General features: G+C 41.5%; 1 protein-coding gene across 1 annotated transcript in view; it reads right to left on the reverse strand.

Annotated features, from left to right (window-relative positions):
- sNPF-R (short neuropeptide F receptor) overlaps positions 1–14,986 on the reverse strand; it is a 339,763-nt gene extending 324,777 nt beyond the window's left edge. Inside the window, exon 1 of the mRNA XM_053771653.2 lies at positions 13,446–14,986. Coding sequence (XP_053627628.1) covers positions 13,452–14,840 — 1,389 coding nt within the window. The 5' untranslated portion in view covers positions 14,841–14,986 and the 3' untranslated portion in view covers positions 13,446–13,451. The remainder of the gene's footprint in view (positions 1–13,445) is intronic.
- Between the last annotated feature and the right edge of the window lie 4,319 nt (positions 14,987–19,305).

Here is a 19,305-nt window from a genome sequence, read left to right on the forward strand (position 1 = left end):
AGATTACAATAATTTAATAATAAACAGAAACAGTGAAATATATTTTTTTCGTTAGATTCAGAATGAGTTTTGATAAATTATTGGAATTACTGCCTTATTTGGCAAGAAGAGCGTTGCTGTTTAAGCCAAAATCGCAAGTTTTACCTATTCAGCACATCCATTGACAGTCTTATGAGAGGCGATTCTTCGAAAACATCCTGAATGATGACAAATGTGTATAGAGCTGTAAGAAGTCATGAGTTCTTCAGCCATTTATGTCCTTGTCTATACCCAGGTCCACAAAAGGCCTTTTCATGCAGCACGGCCATGACTATACTTTCCCTTTAAACCCTTGTACTTTTATTTAACTGTGTGGAGCATGGCGACCTGGACGCATTAGCAGAGCACCTGGTGCATGACGTCTTGAAAAAGCAGCTGACAGACTGGTGCATAGTGACCTGAACATATTAGCTGAGATCCTGGAGAATGCCGACTTGAAAAAAAAAACAGCTGACAGCCTGGTGCATGACGACCTGAACATATTGCCTAACAGTTTGGTGCACGACGACCTATTCACAGCAGCTGACAGCCTGGTGCATGGAGACCTGAACACAATAGCTGAGAGTCTGGTGCATGGAGACCTGAACACAATAGCTGAGAGCCTGGTGCATGACGACCTGAACACAATACCTGACAACCTGGTGCAAGACGACCTATTCACACCAGCTGACAGCCTGGTTCGAAGCGACCAGAAAACAGCAGCTGACAGCCTGGTGCATAGCAACCAGAACACAGCAGCTGACAGCCTGGTGCATAGCAACCAGAACACAGCAGCTGACAGCCTGGTGCATGGCAACCAGAACACAGCAGCTGACAGCCTGGTGCATAGCAACCAGAACACAGCAGCTGACAGCCTGGTGCATGGCAACCAGAACACAGCAGCTGACAGCCTGGTGCATAGCAACCAGAAAACAGCAGCTGACAGCCTGGTGCATAGCAACCAGAACACAGCAGCTGACCGCCTGGTGCATAGCAACCAGAACACAGCAGCTGACAGCCTGGTGCATAGCAACCAGAACACAGCAGCTGACAGCCTGGTGCATGGCAACCAGAATACAGCAGCTAACAGCCTGGTGCATGGCAACCAGAACACAGCAGCTGAGAGATTGGTGCATGAACACTAACACAAAAGCTGACAGTCTCGTGCGTGGAGACCAGCACACAACAACTGACAAACTGTCGTTCCATAATACCTCGTCAATTTCGCTGTTTACTCACAGAACAACACAGTTTTCCAGGTTTATATGATTAATGATTGAAGCTTGTTTGCCGTTAAAAAAAGGGCGCCAGTAATATGGCAGCAAGAATTAAAAAATAAATGAAAATTCATTGAGGAATCGTAGACCATCATCAAGTCGTGAAACGTGGTTATAGGCCGGACCGAAACGTCCTCTAAATATTATTTTCATTAAATTGTGGGATGGTTTAGTACCCCATCAGGTTTATTTTTTCGTTTTTTTTTCCTTTTGCTTGTAACTCGAGAAAGCCTCATCCAGTGAGCTTCAAAATCCCCACATTTGTGCACGGTCAGCAAGGCCAGAATCTGGGAAGAATCAGCACCTGCAGCTCCCCTATGACCAAAGTTGTTAATCCCATTTCCAGCTGGAATAACTTCCAAACACTCAGTAGATTAGCTTCAAACCTTCAAAAACTCTGTCTATTAATTCGAGGACGGTGGAGAGTGTAATTCGGGAGCGTAGGTAGATGTGATTAAAACAGGTTAGGTTAGGTAAGGTTTGCCAGGACACAGGACAAGTGTTTCCTGACGTGGGTCTTAGTCATATGATGATAGCAGCTGGAGCTCTTGGTCATCTGACCGAGACCTTCCGCTGGCTTATCGGTCCGTCCCTTTAAAAATTGAAGTTATAATTATAACCTAATAATAACTGTTTAATTAAAACCATGCTTGGCGCTCACTTTGAGGAGTGAAAAATTCAGTTTAAAATTGTATGGTGTTCATATAATAAGTGTAAGTATATAACGAAAGCCTGTAATTTGATAGTTTTACATGACGGTAGGATTGCCGGTGTCTTCTCTGTCTCAAACATGCAAGACTTCAGGTACGTCTTGCTACTTCTACTAACACTTAGGTCACATTGCACATGAATATATAAGCATATATATATACACCCCCAAGGGGTTTTCTCCTATTTTCTTGCTAGTTCTTGTTCTTGTCCATTTCTGCTCATTTCCATGGGGAAGTGGAACAGAATTCTTCCTCCGTGAGTCATGTGTCTCGTAAGAGGCTAGTAAAATTCCTGGAGCAAGGGGCTTGTAACCCCTTCTCTTGTATACATTGCTAAAGTTAAAAAGAGAAACTTGTTTTTCTTTTTGAGCCACCCTGCCTCGGTGGGAAACGGTCGTTTGTTGAAAAAAGACCTAGAGAATGCCTCTTTTGATCGCCTTCAAACCCTGAGTACTTGTGTACCTTAATTGGAAGTAATTTTGTGTCTGTGTAGGACAACTTGAAAAAAAAATTGCTAATTTTCTTAAAATAAATAAAAGTATTTTTCTTACGCGATGGTTTTCTTTTCTTTATCCAAAATTTTTCTTAATTACTTCAGGATGCTTTATTCCTTCAGTTATAAATTTTCAACGATGGTGTAATGTATCCTGGGCAAGATTCATGGTACTATTTGCATGCATGGGTGACCATGGTCAGTGTTACATAGGTCACTGCCATATTTAGTTTGCGTGTGATAAATGGAAAAAACTCTCTGTGATAGACTTAAAAATTCCAAGAGTGTTTTATCCTGCTGAGAAGAAGTTTGGAGTGACTCACGAAATCTTAATAACACGACTTCAAACAAACTACGGAACGGGTGGGGTTCCAACCAATGGTGAGGCCTGGAGTTTACGACTCACTTACCATGGGTTCAAACCCCACCCGTTCCATGGTTTAATGGAGTGTACGGTTGCCATTTTGCCACTTTCAATCTCGAAATGGGAAAGTATTATTTAACATTTTTGCATTATTTTGTCTTGATCCTGGTGAGGGGCTCTTGATCCAAGTATTGGATTATATCTTTCCCTTTGCTTGGAGCGAATCTGAATGCCTCCCATTTCACAGGCATTATATAACCGATAAGCGTTTAGTGCTTTCCTCCGAATAAAATAGAACATTTGTGAATATCAGTTTTCAACGCCTGATGCGTCATGTAAAATGGATGACGCGTTGCATAGGTTTAGTCTAAGTGAAAATGCTATTGCATACTGTGCAATAACTGGAGAATGAATCTTCCGGTCAACTTTTAGTGTTTGTGTGTTTTCCTCAAAGGCAGCAATGTGTTGATGTGAGGATGTGTAAGTTGTGTGACTATTGTATAAATCAAATTGTTTTCTGTGAAATAATGTTTCTTCTTATTCTAAGTTAAATCAATATAATGTACCTTTATGTGTCTATAACATCTGTCTGCTCACAAGACCGTTGTTAAAAATTTATATTTTATGTGTGCAAAGATTAAATGAAGCTTAATTGTTAATTTACTTACCTGTTTTCCTACTTACTTTTTGTAGGTACTTAATTGATGCAAAGCTGGTTTGTCTTACTTAAAGAAAAAATCGCATTGATTTTGGCCTGTGTAGGTTCCAGTTTGCTTTTTAAGAAGAAACTGAAAAGTTGAAATATTGCTTTTCAATCGATAATTTCCGATAAACTTCAACTTTTCAAGGCAGCAACCTTCAATCCTTCAGTCTTAAAGTGCTGGTTTATTTTAAAATTTTGAGCTGACATCAATATTCCATTTTCACTGAAGAAATTTAAAAATTAGCTTCCATATAATGACTTGTGAGCGTGTAAGATAGGAGTGAATGAAGACGAATGGTTTTTGGGACCTGACGAGCTGTTGGAGTGTGAACAGGGTAACAGTTAGTGAAGGGATTCAGGGAAAACGGTTAGCCGGACTTGAGTACTGGAAATGGGAAGTACAATGGCTGCGCTTTAAAGGAGGGGTTTAGGATACTGGCAGTTTGGAGGGGTATGTTATATATATAATGCTTCTAAACTGTTGTATCTGGGTGCCTCTGCAAAGACTGATTACGTGTGAGTGAGGTGAAGTGTTGAATGATGATGAAAGTATTTTCTTTTTGGGATTTTTTCTTTCTTTTTGGGTCACCCTGCCTCGATGGGAGACGGCTGAATTGTTGAAATATATATAGGCGTACCGAATAGGTAAAACTGGTCATTTAGCAAGAACTCATTTAAAATTCAGTTCTTTATAAAATTTTCTCTTATACGTTTAAAGATATATTTTTTCACTTATGTTCATACAAATATTAAAAAAATAATAATATACTTTAGATAATTTAATAATAAACAAACATATTCCTCACACATATACAAGCAAACCCATATACACAACCCAAATGTCTATCGGCAAGTGATTTTGATAAGTGGTAGCTAACACACACACACACACACACACACTAATGAGGATAATACAAACGAACGAGAATCAAATAAGATTACAAGCAGATCTGGACAGGCTGCAAGCCTGGTCCGACAAATGGCTCCTGGAATTTAACCCCAACGAATGTAAAGTTATGAAGTTTGGGGATGCACAAAGAAGACAGTAGACGGAGTACAGGCTCGGGGTTCAAAGGCTGTAAACATATGGGAATCTTTATTCAGGAAACGTTTCGCCACACAGTGGCTTCATCAGTCCAATACAAAGAGGAAGGCGTAAGGAGAGGAGTAGTATGAGGTAATCAGTCCCTCAACCTGGAGTCGATGTGTTCAGTCCATCAATCTTGTAGATTGATGGACTGAACACATCGACTCCAGGTTGAGGGACTGATTACCTCATACTCCTCCTCTCCTTACGCCTTCCTCTTTGTATTGGACTGATGAAGCCACTGTGTGGCGAAACGTTTCCTGAATAAAGATTCCCATATGCTGCATAAGTGTCTCAATCTTCAACTTGTCAGTTTTTCAAACCATTCATCACAAAGGCTGTAAACCTCACTTAAGAAAAAGAATCTTGGGATGAGCATTATATCGAGTATGTCCCCTGAGACACAAATCAAATAACTGGTGCAGCATATTGGCGCCTGGCAAACCTAAGAATAGCATTTCGACACCTAAGTAAGGAGTCATTCGTAACATTGTACACCGTATTTGTCAGGCCCATAGTAGTATGGATCCCTCACCTGGTCAAACACATCCAAAAATTCGAGAAATTTTAAAAGTTTACTAAAAGAGTAGTCCCGGAGCTAAGGAGGAGAGGTTAAGGAATCTCAGCCTGATGAGACTAGGTGATAGGAGGGAAAGGGGGGACATGATAACGACGTATAAAATACTGATTGTAGTTGACAAGGTGGACAGGGTTAGAATGCTTCAGAGATGGGATACAGGAACAAGGGGCCACAACTGGAAGATGAAAACTCAGATGAGTCCTAGAGATGGTAGTACTTCTTTTAGCCTTAGAGTTGACAGGAAGTGGAATGATCTGAAGAGTGAAAGGGTGGATGCAATATCCCTATAGTTTTAAGAAGAGGTATGATTAGGCTCTTGAAGCAGGGAGTGTGTGACCTAATAACAAAGAAGCAAGGCCAGGAACTGTGACTCGACCCCTGAAACCACGTACGAGTAAACACACACACACACACACACACACACACACACACACACACACACACACACTCAAGGAGATGGAACTGCTAAGACCAAAACGCCAACAAACACAAGATGAAAAAAACAAGGCTTGAGATAAGAGGAGTGGCATCTCAGCCTCAAGGGTTGCAGCTTGACCACTCCCCAACAAGACTATCTCAGCTTCCATCCCGGCACCCCTGCCTGGCCCTTCCAATTCAATGAGAATAATTCAAAACTAGACACATCCTACATCATATTTAACTTATAATGATGAAAATAGTATAAAATACCGACAAATATATATGACACATGTCCAACAGTTGCGTATCTTTATTGTTGAAAGGCTTCGCCTACATGGTAAGCTTCTTCTGTCAAATACAGAGCAGAAAAAAATATGGAGACAACAGAAGTAGCAGCTTTCTTTCTACTACTAGTGGGCTCCGCCTCCTGCAACGTCTTTGAGATCTTCAACGCCTGACCTTCAGCAATGTAAGAGACTATTCTCATACTTCAGCTTAACATTTTTCCTGACTATGGAGATGAACTCTTCTTCAAGCTGAGAGACTGACCACCTCAAGTACTCCTTTCATGTTGATGGACTGATCACATCATCTTTACCTCGCCACTACTGCTGTTGTCTCCATACTTATTCTCCCCTATATTAAACTGAAGACACCTACCGGGTAGAATGAAGCGTTTCAACAATAAACATACCCTACAATAGCAAAAATAACATTATTCTGCTCTAAGATTAAATTTTGTTCATGACCTTCTATACTCTTAGTACATTCAGTAGCTTATAATGATGAAAGACCCGTCATCCCAAAACGTTATCACATGTAAATACATGCAAAACAACCACTGTGAAAGAATAGAGAAGTTCCAATCGCTTTCGTGACTACTCACATTATCAATGAACTTCTCTATTCTTTCACAGTGGTTGTTTTGCATATTCTGAAATCACCTGTTTACTGTGATCTTATTGCATGTAAATACATGTATTATAAACACTGACAAATCCGTTCTGGGCCCATGAAGTGCACTTAGATATTATCTACGAAGTTAGTGTGGCTTAATTTTGAGTGAGGTTCTTATGTTTGTATTTTATATTAAGCCCTTCTGAGACTAGCTATGATAAAATAACAAAGAAATATAACTAATAACGAATATGGGAGTATATGAAGGGAAGCTGAAAGGTGTGAAAATTATATAACCAGTAAAAATTTACTGTAAAGACCCAAGGGCTTAGAGTTAAGAAGGATGGAAGGGAGACAACAGAGGATGACAAAGAAGTATGAGAAAAGTTTTGCAGAATATTCAAGAAGTGCTTAATAAGAGAAAGGGAACGTAGAGCAAAAAATCATCAGCACAAGGAAAGGAGAACAGAGAGCACAAGAGCCGCTTAGTTACAGTTTAACATCTTTAACAGGAATTTTATACAAGCTTTTGTAAAAAAAAAAAACAGTGAAAAGAAATGGTACTAGAGCAAATAGGAACTTTTTTTTTTTAGAGAAAACAAGCACAGGTTTATGGTTAGAAAACCATTGCTTCACCTGACTTAGCTTATGCACCTGACTTAATGTATGTGATTTAGGTAATATGGCCATTATAAATAATCTGCACTCCTGGAATGATTTATAATCGTTTAAAGATGGCCTCAGTGGTAAGCCCGAATACGCAGTGCAGTTTTTATCATTTGTTCTCTCTCTCTCTCTCTCTCTCTCTCTCTCTCTCTCTCTCTCTCTCTCTCTCTCCCTCCCAGTGTCAAGCCTTAGAAAATGATCAACCAACAGAGAGAATGGTAAAAAATTCAGAGTAGACGTTACACTCAGTTTTCCCGCACACAACGCTGGTCTTAGTTGTAAACACTGACCCGAAAGACGATGATCGGAAGGGAACTTGAACAGAAGAATTCAACTTGAAAGGTCATTCGTAAAGCAAAACGCAATGCAACTAAATTATTAACAATGGAAAAGCAGTGTTAAATTCTTCGTTGTAAAGAATCCATCCCTGATACGTAAATCGTCATCCCAAGTTCCTTAATGTAGGGCAGAGCGCTCACAGGAAAGCTAAATCAAATGCATTATAGACCATTCAGACTCAATAAATTACAAACGTGAATAATTTTCAATGCGGTCTTTTAAAAAAAATGTAATTCGCGTTAATCCTTAAAAACAAGGATTCCCAAATCGGTTCCAGAATCCATAAATTACGAGTTTAAATTGCCTCTGGAGCTCCTGGGGACTGACAAGGACACTATATGAATTACCAGAGTTGCAAGAGTCATCAATATTTATTCTTGAAATACCACTACTAGCTTCATACGTATTCTTATGCGCTTTGAAAATCAATGTTATCACCAGCATGATCAATCATCAGGCATGGTCAATCACCAGGCATGGTCAATCACCAGGCATGGTCAATCACCAGGCATGGTCGATCACCAGGGATGGTCGATCACCAGGCATGGTCAATCACCAGGCATGGTCGATCACCAGGCATGGTCAATCACCAGGCATGGTCGATCACCAGGGATGGTCGATCACCAGGCATGGTCAATCACCAGGCATGGTCGATCACCAGGCATGGTCAATCACCAGGCATGGTCAATCACCAGGCATGGTCGATCACCAGGGATGGTCGATCACCAGGCATGGTCAATCACCAGGCATGGTCGATCACCAGGCATGGTCGATCACCAGGCATTGTCGATCACCAGGCATGGTCAATCACTAGGCATGGTCGATCACTAGGCATGGTCGATAACTAGGCATGGTCGATCACCAGGCATGGTCGATCACCAGGCATGGTCGATCACCAGGCATGGTCGATCACCAGGCATGGTCAATCACCAGGCATGGTCGATCACCAGGCATGGTCGATCGCCAGGGATGGTCGATCACCAGGCATGGTCAATCACCAGGCATGGTCGATCACCAGGGATGGTCGATCACCAGGCATGGTCAATCACCAGGCATGGTCGATCACCAGGCATGGTCGATCACTAGGCATGGTCGATAACTAGGCATGGTCGATCACTAGGCATGGTCGATCACCAGGCATGGTCGATCACCAGGCATGGTCGATCACCAGGCATGGTCGATCACCAGGCACGGTCGATAACTAGGCATAGTCGATCACCAGGCATGGTCAATCACCAGGTAAGGTCGATCACCAGGCATGGTCGATCACCAGGCATGGTCAATCACCAGGCATGGTTGATCACCAGGCATGGTCAATCACCTGGCATGGTCAATCACCTGGCATGGTCGATCACCAGGGATGGTCGATCACCAGGCATGGTCAATCACCAGGCATGGTCGATAACTAGGCATGGTCGATCACTAGGAATGGTCGATCACCAGGCATGGTCGATCACCAGGCATGGTCGATCACCAGGCACGGTCGATAACTAGGCATGGTCAATCACCAGGCATGGTCGATCACCAGGCATGGTCGATCACCAGGCATGGTCAATCACCAGGCATGGTCGATCACCAGGCATGGTCGATCGCCAGGGATGGTCGATCACCAGGCATGGTCAATCACCAGGCATGGTCGATCACCAGGCATGGTCAATCACCAGGCATGGTCGATCACCAGGCATGGTCGATCACTAGGCATGGTCGATCACTAGGCATGGTCGATCACCAGGCATGGTCGATCACCAGGCATGGTCGATCACCAGGCACGGTCGATAACCAGGCATAGTCGATCACCAGGCATGGTCAATCACCAGGTATGGTCGATCACCAGGCATGGTCGATCACCAGGCATGGTCAATCACCAGGCATGGTTGATCACCAGGCATGGTCAATCACCTGGCATGGTCAATCACCTGGCATGGTCGATCACCAGGGATGGTCGATCACCAGGCATGGTCAATTACCAGGCATGGTCGATAACTAGGCATGGTCGATCACTAGGAATGGTCGATCACCAGGCATGGTCGATCACCAGGCACGGTCGATAACTAGGCATGGTCGATCACCAGGCATGGTCGATCACCAGGCATGGTCGATCACCAGGCATGGTCGATCACCAGGCATGGTAGATCACTCGGCATGATTGATCACTAGGCAAGGTTGATCGCTAGGTATGGTTGATCATCCATGCATGGATGCTCAACATGCATAGTTGACCACCATGCATGGATGATCAGTGAGCATGGTTGAGTATTGTTGATCAACAGGCAAGGTTGATCACCAGGTATGGATGATCACCAAGCATGGATGATCACCAGGCATTGATGATAACTAGGCATGATCCCTAGGAATGTTCAATCACCAGGAGTGGTTGATCATTAGGCAAGGATGATTACTGTGCATGGATGATTACCCTGCATTGATGATCATCAGGAAAGGTTGGTCACCAAGCATGATTCATCATCAGACACTGTTGATTACCAGGCACTGTTGATCACCCGGAATGATCACCAGGCATGGAGGATCACTTGGTAAAGATGATCACTAGGGATAGATGGTCACCGGGCATTGTTGATCACCAGGTATGAATGATCACCAGTCTTGGATGGTAATAAGACTTAGTTCATCACCAGATATCGATAATCACTGGTCATAATTGATCACCAGTCAAGGTTGATCACCGGTCGTGGCTGATCACCAGTTATATTTGATCATTTGTTATGATCTCCAGCTTTATGCTTTGTACATCGCCTTGTTACATTATTATTTAAATAATAATAATAATAATAATAATAATAATAATAATAATAATAATAATAATAATAATAATAATAATAATAATAATAATCATCGTCAACATTATATTAATTTCGAAATGCAAAGCGTGGGTTTAATTTCAGGAAGAGAAGAGTAGCTACTAGTTTTTTGACCAATAGCCCTGTACTGGCATGGTGGCACTTCACAAGAAGGTACGTTATGTAGAAGCAACACTGAACAATGCTTGCATGGAGCTCACGTCATCCTGAATTTCACGTAAACTTGAGAAGGAACGTTTGCTAGTACAGTAGGTAAGACTGAAATGCAGGAGTAGGACTATGATTGCTGACTTAGAGCTAAATCTAACAATACTAGCGGAAATGGATTACGATCACTACATGACAGGTGCTCAGAGGCACCAATAAAATGAGTAGACCGTAGATTTAATCTGTAGCTGTGACCGAGAGGATATATATGAAAACTGAGTGCTCAAAATAACCAGATATTTGCTACATGATACATGAAAAGCAGTCAAGTAGATACATGAATGTCTTATAAATAAGATGCAGAATGTAATGCTAAAGACAAGCCAGGGTGACAACACTGACGATTGAAATCCTCCAAAGATGATAAATTAGACACAAGTGCAACTCTTGGGTATCTTTATTGAGGAAACGTTTCGCACACAGTGGCTTCATCAGTCCATACAAAGGAGAATCTTGAAGAACAGGAGGAGAATGAGGTAATCAGTCCCTCAACCATGAGTCGATGTGGTCAGTCCATCATTCTATTCAAGATTGATGGACTGACCACATCGACTCAAGGTTGAGGGACTGATTACCTCATTCTCCTCCTGTTCTTCAAGATTCTCCTTTGTATGGACTGATGAAGCCACTGTGTGGCGAAACGTTTCCTCAATAAAGATACCCAAGAGTTGCACTTGTGTCTAATTTATCAACATGTCGGTTCTCTGAACCATTCATCTACAAATCCTCCAAAGATCAGTACTTCTTAGTTGACTGTTCCTGAGTGCAAGGAGAAATTAAGTCTGTTTCATTGTTTGCGGGTGTAAAGATATTAAGTATAACAACAATTAGAGGGGACTGTTCAGAGGTTCAATATCAACTTGGACAAGTTCCACGGACAGTCAACAGAAGGTGACTCCTGAAGCAAAGTTCAAAAAGATATTAATATTCCTGATATGTGGAGGAGTCATATTCAGGAAAGAAATACAGTCTTGGAGGAGAATTTAGTTTGAAACTGGTATTATGAAAGCTTACTTGAAATATTAAAAAAAATTATTTAGAGTTTCCCCCAAGATTCCATGTGCAAAATGAAATAAATTTTGTTTTAGGGAAACTGAAAAATGTCCTGAGCTATGATAACTGAAGCTTATTATAGCAATAAAACTGGGCAAGACTAATGCTCTCATTATTCATTCCAGAATTTTTAATCGTCCCAATCATTGGCTTCTATAAATTATAACATGTAACTCGATAACTGAACGAAAAATAATAGAATCGTTCTTTATAAAAACTATAATACGGATTACTATTTCGATGTAGTAACAAGTTGTAAAAATCAAAACAGTTTTTGAATGAAATATGATTGAGTCAGTCTTCATAAAAAATAGTGGATCAAAAGGTATATAGACAAATTTTCCTATACCTGACATGTCACTCTTAAATGTCATCTGACAGGTGATATGACCAAAACTTCCGAATATATCTACGACTCTCAGTGAGTGAAGTTATATGTGAGGTTACATATCTTCTATAAGTTTTCTCTTGGTTTGTGTGTGTGTATGTGTATTATATATATATATATATATATATATATATATATATATATATATATATATATATATATATATATATATATTAAATTATTGTAGAGAGAGAATTTCTACTGGAGCTTGTTATTGCACATACGCAATAAACGAATCTTTATACAAAAGAGTTTGGAAAGTTATATTGCCTGTTTTGACAGTAAGATCGAATCTTTTTGATATTTAACCCGTAAACGGTCCAAGCAGATCTACGTTCACATGTGTAGTGCTACAAAAGTAGATCTAAATTTTTTTACACATTTTCAAATGTAGAAAAACAAGATGATCTACTTGGTTTACATACTTTCAAATGTTGAAAAAACGTATATATACGTTTGGACCGTTTACAGATTTTAAAGAATGAAAAAAAAAAACCCACTGTTCTACAACATATTTACAATACTATTGTACTTATTTGCTTGCCGTAATCCGATAACTTTCTTACATTAAATTAGATTTTCTCGCACTACACTTAATTATATTTTGTTTTCTTAATAGCAGTGATATTAGCGTTCGCTGACTTACGGCGGAATGTCGCTTTGTGATTCACAGGGCAATAGAAGCGCTTGTTCAGCGTTTTAATATGATAATTGGCTTACGTAATTAATTCAATACCATCATTACTAATTTTCAGTTATGCTAAACAGTTTGCTACTATACCACTTTGCTGCTGTGATGAGCTGTAGTAATCACAATATAATCAAAACAATTGCAGATCCGTTAGTCACAGTCCAAACAACATCCTTAATGAGTTAAAAGTCATAGGATGTTGGTCACAGCAACAGTTGGACGAAAAGGGGGATTCTTCCCTCTTTTGAGGCTGAAAAATAGATTGCTGTGGTTTTAATGAGGTTCTGAGGCCTCTCAGACTACAGTACAGTGATCCAGGGTCCGGAGAGATGGAGAAAGTAGAGAGAGAAACGTCATGGTAAGATGCGATGATGTTGCAGCATCCTTACTGCACTCCTGGTAAAAGACTGACATGTTTTTTTTTTTTTTTGCAGGTCATCGCCAAACCCGCATGGGTCATACAGCGCCAGAGGTGTGGGGAAAAATAGCTTCAATTCCTCAAATCCAGAGCCCTTCACCGATCAATAGGTGTAGCGTTCCTGAACAGGTAGAGTCTTGGAGGATCAATCAGTGATTATCGTTTCCATTGTGTTAATTTTTTAGTGGATATCAAATTACACGATTTTTTTGACAGATGATTTCAAAAGATTACAATTGCGGGAAATAAAGCGATGACTTCTCTTAACAAAAATGAATTTGATAGTGTTGCAGGACTTTATTTTTCATGTCTTACCTGTATTCACACATACTCGGAGGCTTCTCCGTTGACCAAGGGCTGGACGGCTTGGTCAGACGTCCCGCTGTTGGAGTGGGTAGGCACCTCCACGAACGTTGTCATGGGGTGGGTTTCCACGGTTGCTGGTGTTATCGCCTTGGTTGGGCTCTCTTGGGTAGTGGAAAGTCGACGATTGATAGACCTGATAGAACCTCCACCGCCTCCGCCTGTTCCGGGCTGCAGAAGGGTCTCCTGCTGTGTGTCGTTCCCATTACAGGTTCTCTCCGATCGCCACTGACCAACACGGTCTCTAGAAGGGTTTTGCTGGAAGCAAGGTAACACCAACTGAAATTCCTTGCGGAAATTTTCGTTGAGCCAAGCGTAGAGGAAGGGGTTATAACATGTGGAAGACATGGCTACCACGTGCGTGATAAAGAAGCATAGGTTATAATAGCTCCACTCGCTGGCTGGTGCGTAGTAGTCGCCTACCAAGTGCACCACGTTCACAGGGAGCCACGAAGTGCCGAAGATCGTTACCATCGCTATAAGCATTCGGTTTGTCCGACGCTTCCTCTCTCTGTCTGCCTCTTCCTTTCTTGAGCTCTTGGTGCCCGGCTTGGCCCTGACTCGCTCGTTCATGCGGATTGAGATCTTGACGTAGCAATAGAGAATAATGATAAAAGGAACAACAAACTGCATAATAGCCGTGAACCCGCTAAACACCTGCCTGATGGACTCTGAAGGCCAGAGTTCCTCGCAGTAATATCGGTCTTGATATTCTACTTGATTGACATAGAGCGCGTAAGGCAGCGTCGCCGAAATAGAGAAGAGCCAGATGCTGACGATGATCAGGTAGCAGATCGAGAGACGGAGGCGCGGCCGAAATGGGTAGATTATCACAAAGAACCTGTCGATGGCGATAGACATGAGTGTTAGAGTAGAAACGTAGACGCTGGTGCCCTGGGCCATCGTAACCAGGTGACACAACACACCTCCGAACATCCACTGACCCATGAATGTGTAGAGCGGCGTGAAGGGTACTGCCAACACACACAGCAGGATGTCTGCTAGTGCCAGGTTGGTGATGAAGTAGTTGGTCACGTTCTGCATGTGCTTGTTACGGAACACGACGTAGCACACCAAACAATTCCCAAAGACCCCCAGCAGGAAGATGGTCAGGTACTCGATGTAAAATATGGCCTGCGTGGTGGGGTAGGAGAGAATGTTGTAAGTTTTGGCAGTGGTGTTAGTCCAGGGTAGTGTCGCATTATCGTCGAGTGTGGAGTTTATGTCCAGGTGTGAGTCTGAGGCTGCCCACGTGTTGTTGATGATCTCACTGACGGTGTCGGGGCTGGGCCAGCTGGCCCAATCTGGCCTCATCCCGCCCCGCGACCACGAGCTGTTACTGCCCATGACAAGCACAAACACTAAGATGTTTACATGTTCCAAATATATAATGTTCTGGCCGATATATTTAGCCAAATTTCACTGCACGTTGATGGAGAACCATCACGCTAGTCTTCCCTGGCTAGCCCATGCAACAGGTGTTCCTGATATCTCAGGCTGAAGAAATAGACTGTCATGCGTGCATAATAGGCACTGGCACAGTGCCTGAGTCATGCCCACACTGCCACTCAACATAGGAAGTTATTTTATATATATAGTTAACTTGACGCCACCAGCGTTGTGTTGGGGAAGAGAAAGAGGGAGCGAGAGAAGACGCGTGCTACACCCAACACGTCCAGCTGGCGACTGAAGTGCCCCGCGCCTCCGCCAGGCTCCCTCACTGCCGCCAGGCTTCACTGCCGCCGCCGACAGGCTTCACTGCCGCCACCGCCAGGCTTCACCGCGGCAATCAGACTTTACCACCACTTGCCAGACTTCCCAGTACCACAACCATAACTAGATGCATTTCGGTCGCTGCGCTGCAATGGGAACGGACACCTCTCCATGGATTCGCGAGCAGAGGTACAGAGGAACTGTGTAAATCAACAGCAGCAATCTTCAACAAGTAAAATAACTGCCAGATGTATGGAAAACAGCGAATGTAGTAGCTATAATTAAAAAGGAGACAAAGAGGTGGCACTGAACTACAGGTCAGTGTCTCTAACACTCATAGTCGGAAAAAATTATTGAGGTTATCAGGAGACGATCAGTGGAGCACCTGGAAAGGAGTGCATTCATAAACAACAACCCACACGGTTTTCGATATCGTAAATCCTGTCACAAATCTGCTAGCGTTTTATGGCAGGAGAGAGAAGGATGGATGGACTGTATATTTTTGAAGTGCAAGTCGTTCGTTACAGTACTCCAAAAGAATCTCGGACAAAAGCTAGAGTAAACAGGAATAACAAGGAAATCATTACAGTAAATCAAGGAATATTTAAAAAGTATTTATTGCCCAGGAAGAAGTGTAGAAAAGGGCTAGGGTGAGGAATGGGGTTCCACAATGGTTAGTACTGGACCAGTACTATTTCTTCTGTATATAAGCAACATGACAGAGGAAATCGAGATAGAGGTGTACCTGTTTGCACATGATGCAGAATTAATGAGGAAAATACTAACAAGAGTAGACCAGGAAAGACTAGACATGTACCTGGACAAACTACAGGATTGGTCAGACAAATGGCTATTGGAATTTAACCCCAGTAAATACGAAATATTTAAAATCAGGGAAGAAAAAAAAAAAAGGTTACTGGAAACAGAGTACAAGTTATGGGGGACGAAGGTCTTAAACTTTTCTAATAGAGAAGGATCTTGGAGTGAGCATAACCCCAAGCATTTCGGCGGAAGTATACATCAACTGCTGTGGAAAACGCAAGGCTGATGAATTTAGGACAGCTTTCAAAAACCTCACTTAGGTGGTTCCTAAAAGATCCTTCATGCTAGCCTATCTTGGAGTAAGTAGCACCAGTATGGAACCTGTATCTGATAAAAATGTAAAGATGAAAAAAGTGTAAAGTTTTATAACGAAACTAGACCCTGAGCCGAGGTAAATGAACTATGAGAAGGGGCTAGGGAAGTTAAATATTAGAGGACAGAAGTACCAGAGGTGCCATGATTACGACGTTCAAAATTCTGAGAGGGGTAGACCGGGGTAGTCTCTTTAAGAGGCGGTTCTCAACTACACGAGGACACAGCTGTTAAAACAAAGATGGGATCAAGAGCTGAGCTGAGACTCTGCTCTTGCAACCAAAATTAGGTGAGTACAGACACACGGGGCCAGGAGGTATGAATCAACCCCAGCAATCCAATAGGTGAGTGTACACACACACACACACACACACACACACACATACATACATACACACACACACATCCCTGCAACCACTATTAGGTGAGTACACACACACACACATGTACATACACATACATACATACATGCGCGCGCGCGCACACACACACACACACACACACACACACACACACACACACACACACACACACACACACACACACACAGAGGGATGTTAGGAAGTATTTCTTCAGCCAGACAGTAGTCAGGAAGTGGAATAGTTCGGGAAGCGATGTAGGGGAGGCAAGATTCATACATAGCTTTAAGCAGAGGTATGATAAAGCTCACGGTTCAGGGAGAGTGACCTAGTAGCGATCAGTGAAGAGGCGGGGCCAGAAGCTAGGACTCGACCCCTGCAACCTCAACTAGGTGAGTACAACTAGGTGAGTACGTACACACACACACACACACACACACACACACACAGGATAGAAAACAACCAAACTAAAACAAGTAGAAAGAGAGAGAATTAGTGAGAAAAACTCATATCAGTTTTTTCTCTTAGAATAATTGGAGTCATTTTAGAAATACTAGAATTAGAATTGAGAAAAAACATGGTTATATTCAAAGTAAAAATAAACTATAAAACAATTATTATAAGCAAGGTTCTATTTGCCTGTTACTGCTCATTCTGGAGAACAGACGAAGAAACAAAGAAAGAAGAAGTAGCAAAATTACTTAAATAAATCAAACTACAATATAGAAATTGAAATGCCCAACTCTAATTAATTCTGAAATTTTAGATACAAAAATACCAGTAAAAATAAAAAACTCACAAGAATTAATGAATCCAACTCAGTGTTTAATATTACTTGGGAGAAGGAAGAGTTTAGCAAGATGAAGAGGGAATGTGGAGAGAAAAAAGTTATTGTAGTTGGTGATATTAACTATAAAGAAATAAAATGAGCAACTTTTGAAGCTTCTCACTTTATTTTTTTTTTTACATCTCTTCTCTGATACAATCCCCTTTTCTTTTCTCTAAGGATAAAGCTCTGTATCTCCAAAGATGCGTTAACGAACCACCCATGTTTTTTCCAACGGTGTTTTCTATCGTTGACTTCGTCTTTCACAGACTCATCTACCGACACATCCACCTCTAACCATCTAAACACATTTGCTTCCTCCATATTCCCTCTCTTCAATTTTTCAATTCTTGGATTTTAAAAGATTGCTTATCAGAGGAATAATGGAGGAAGTAAATGATCTAAGATATTTCTAAATTATGAGTTCTGATCGCCATTTATAATGGTGAACAGAATAATTTATAATGGTGAACAGAATAATTTATAGTGGTAAACAGAATAATTTATAGTGGTAAACAGAATAATTTATAATGGTGAACAGAAAATCTAATATTCAAATATCTTAATTCATTTACTTCCTCTGACACCCAATAATTTAAAATCCAGGAAACGAAGCATTGGAAAGAGGGAATATTTAGGAAGCAAATGTATTGAGATGTTTAGAGGTGGATTTATCGGTAGAAGGGTATATGCAAGACGAAGTATACGATAGAAAAGATGGACGGAAAAATATGGGCGGTGCGTTAACTCATCTTTCGAGATAAAGAGCTTTATCCATAGAGACAAGAAAAGGAGGCAAGAAAAGGGGAATGTATCAGAGAAGAGTTAAGAACTGAGAATGTCTTATTGTCAACTCTACCTTCGTTTTCTACAGTAGTGTGCATGTTAATTGTGACAGTAATAAAATAAGACATTTGGAAAATCAATGTTTACTTGAAAAACAAACGGGAATGATATGACAGATAAATTTCATAAGTGATATCACTACCCTTTGCTTTTATGAACATTGCTACACGCTTTGGCATAGAATCGACCAATGTTGTCCATATTTTGGCAAGTTCTTCGTCGTGGTACTCGGTCCTAATAACAGAAGCAATTAGCTTCTCCACAGTTAAACAGTCCTGTTTCGCGATCCTGGGTTTGGTTATTGCCCATAGATTCTCAATTGAGTTAAAGTCAGGAGAGTGTTCAGACCAGTTTAGAACGCTTAGCTCACTCTCTTCAAAGAATGTTATCATTTTTCTGAAAGTGTGGCAGAGCCAAGATCCTGCAGGAAAATACCGACTCATGAAAGTCTGTATCCACAATGGGAAGCAAATGAGTTGCCAGGATTTCATTGTATTTCTCACTGCTTATTCTTCCTTCAACAATAACAAGCCGTCCAGGGCCTTTATTAGTAAACCTATCCGACAACATCTTACGTGGGTATTTTGGCGCTTGTTGAATGTCTCCATTCCGAAGAGGTTCGTTCTTGCTCCGTCTCACTACCACTGATCTGTACCCATATACTTCAAAATGTGCCTCGTTTGAAAATATAACTTTTCTCCACTCGTCTGTCGTCCATTCCTTATGCTCGAGTGCCCACTGCAACCGTTTTTTCGTCATAACAGCAGTCAATAACTTTCTTTATCGGCTTTCTGGCAAGTCTGCCAACTTCAAAGAGCCTTTGTCGAACAGTTGAAGAATCAACATTTACGACAGGTGAGGCTCATGAGTGTCCCAAATGAGATCTTCCTCTGTTACTATCACCTCTGAATTCACATCAAATGCTGTGTCATTA

Source organism: Cherax quadricarinatus, chromosome 5 (genome assembly GCF_038502225.1).
Source record: "Cherax quadricarinatus isolate ZL_2023a chromosome 5, ASM3850222v1, whole genome shotgun sequence".
Taxonomy (NCBI): domain Eukaryota; kingdom Metazoa; phylum Arthropoda; class Malacostraca; order Decapoda; family Parastacidae; genus Cherax; species Cherax quadricarinatus.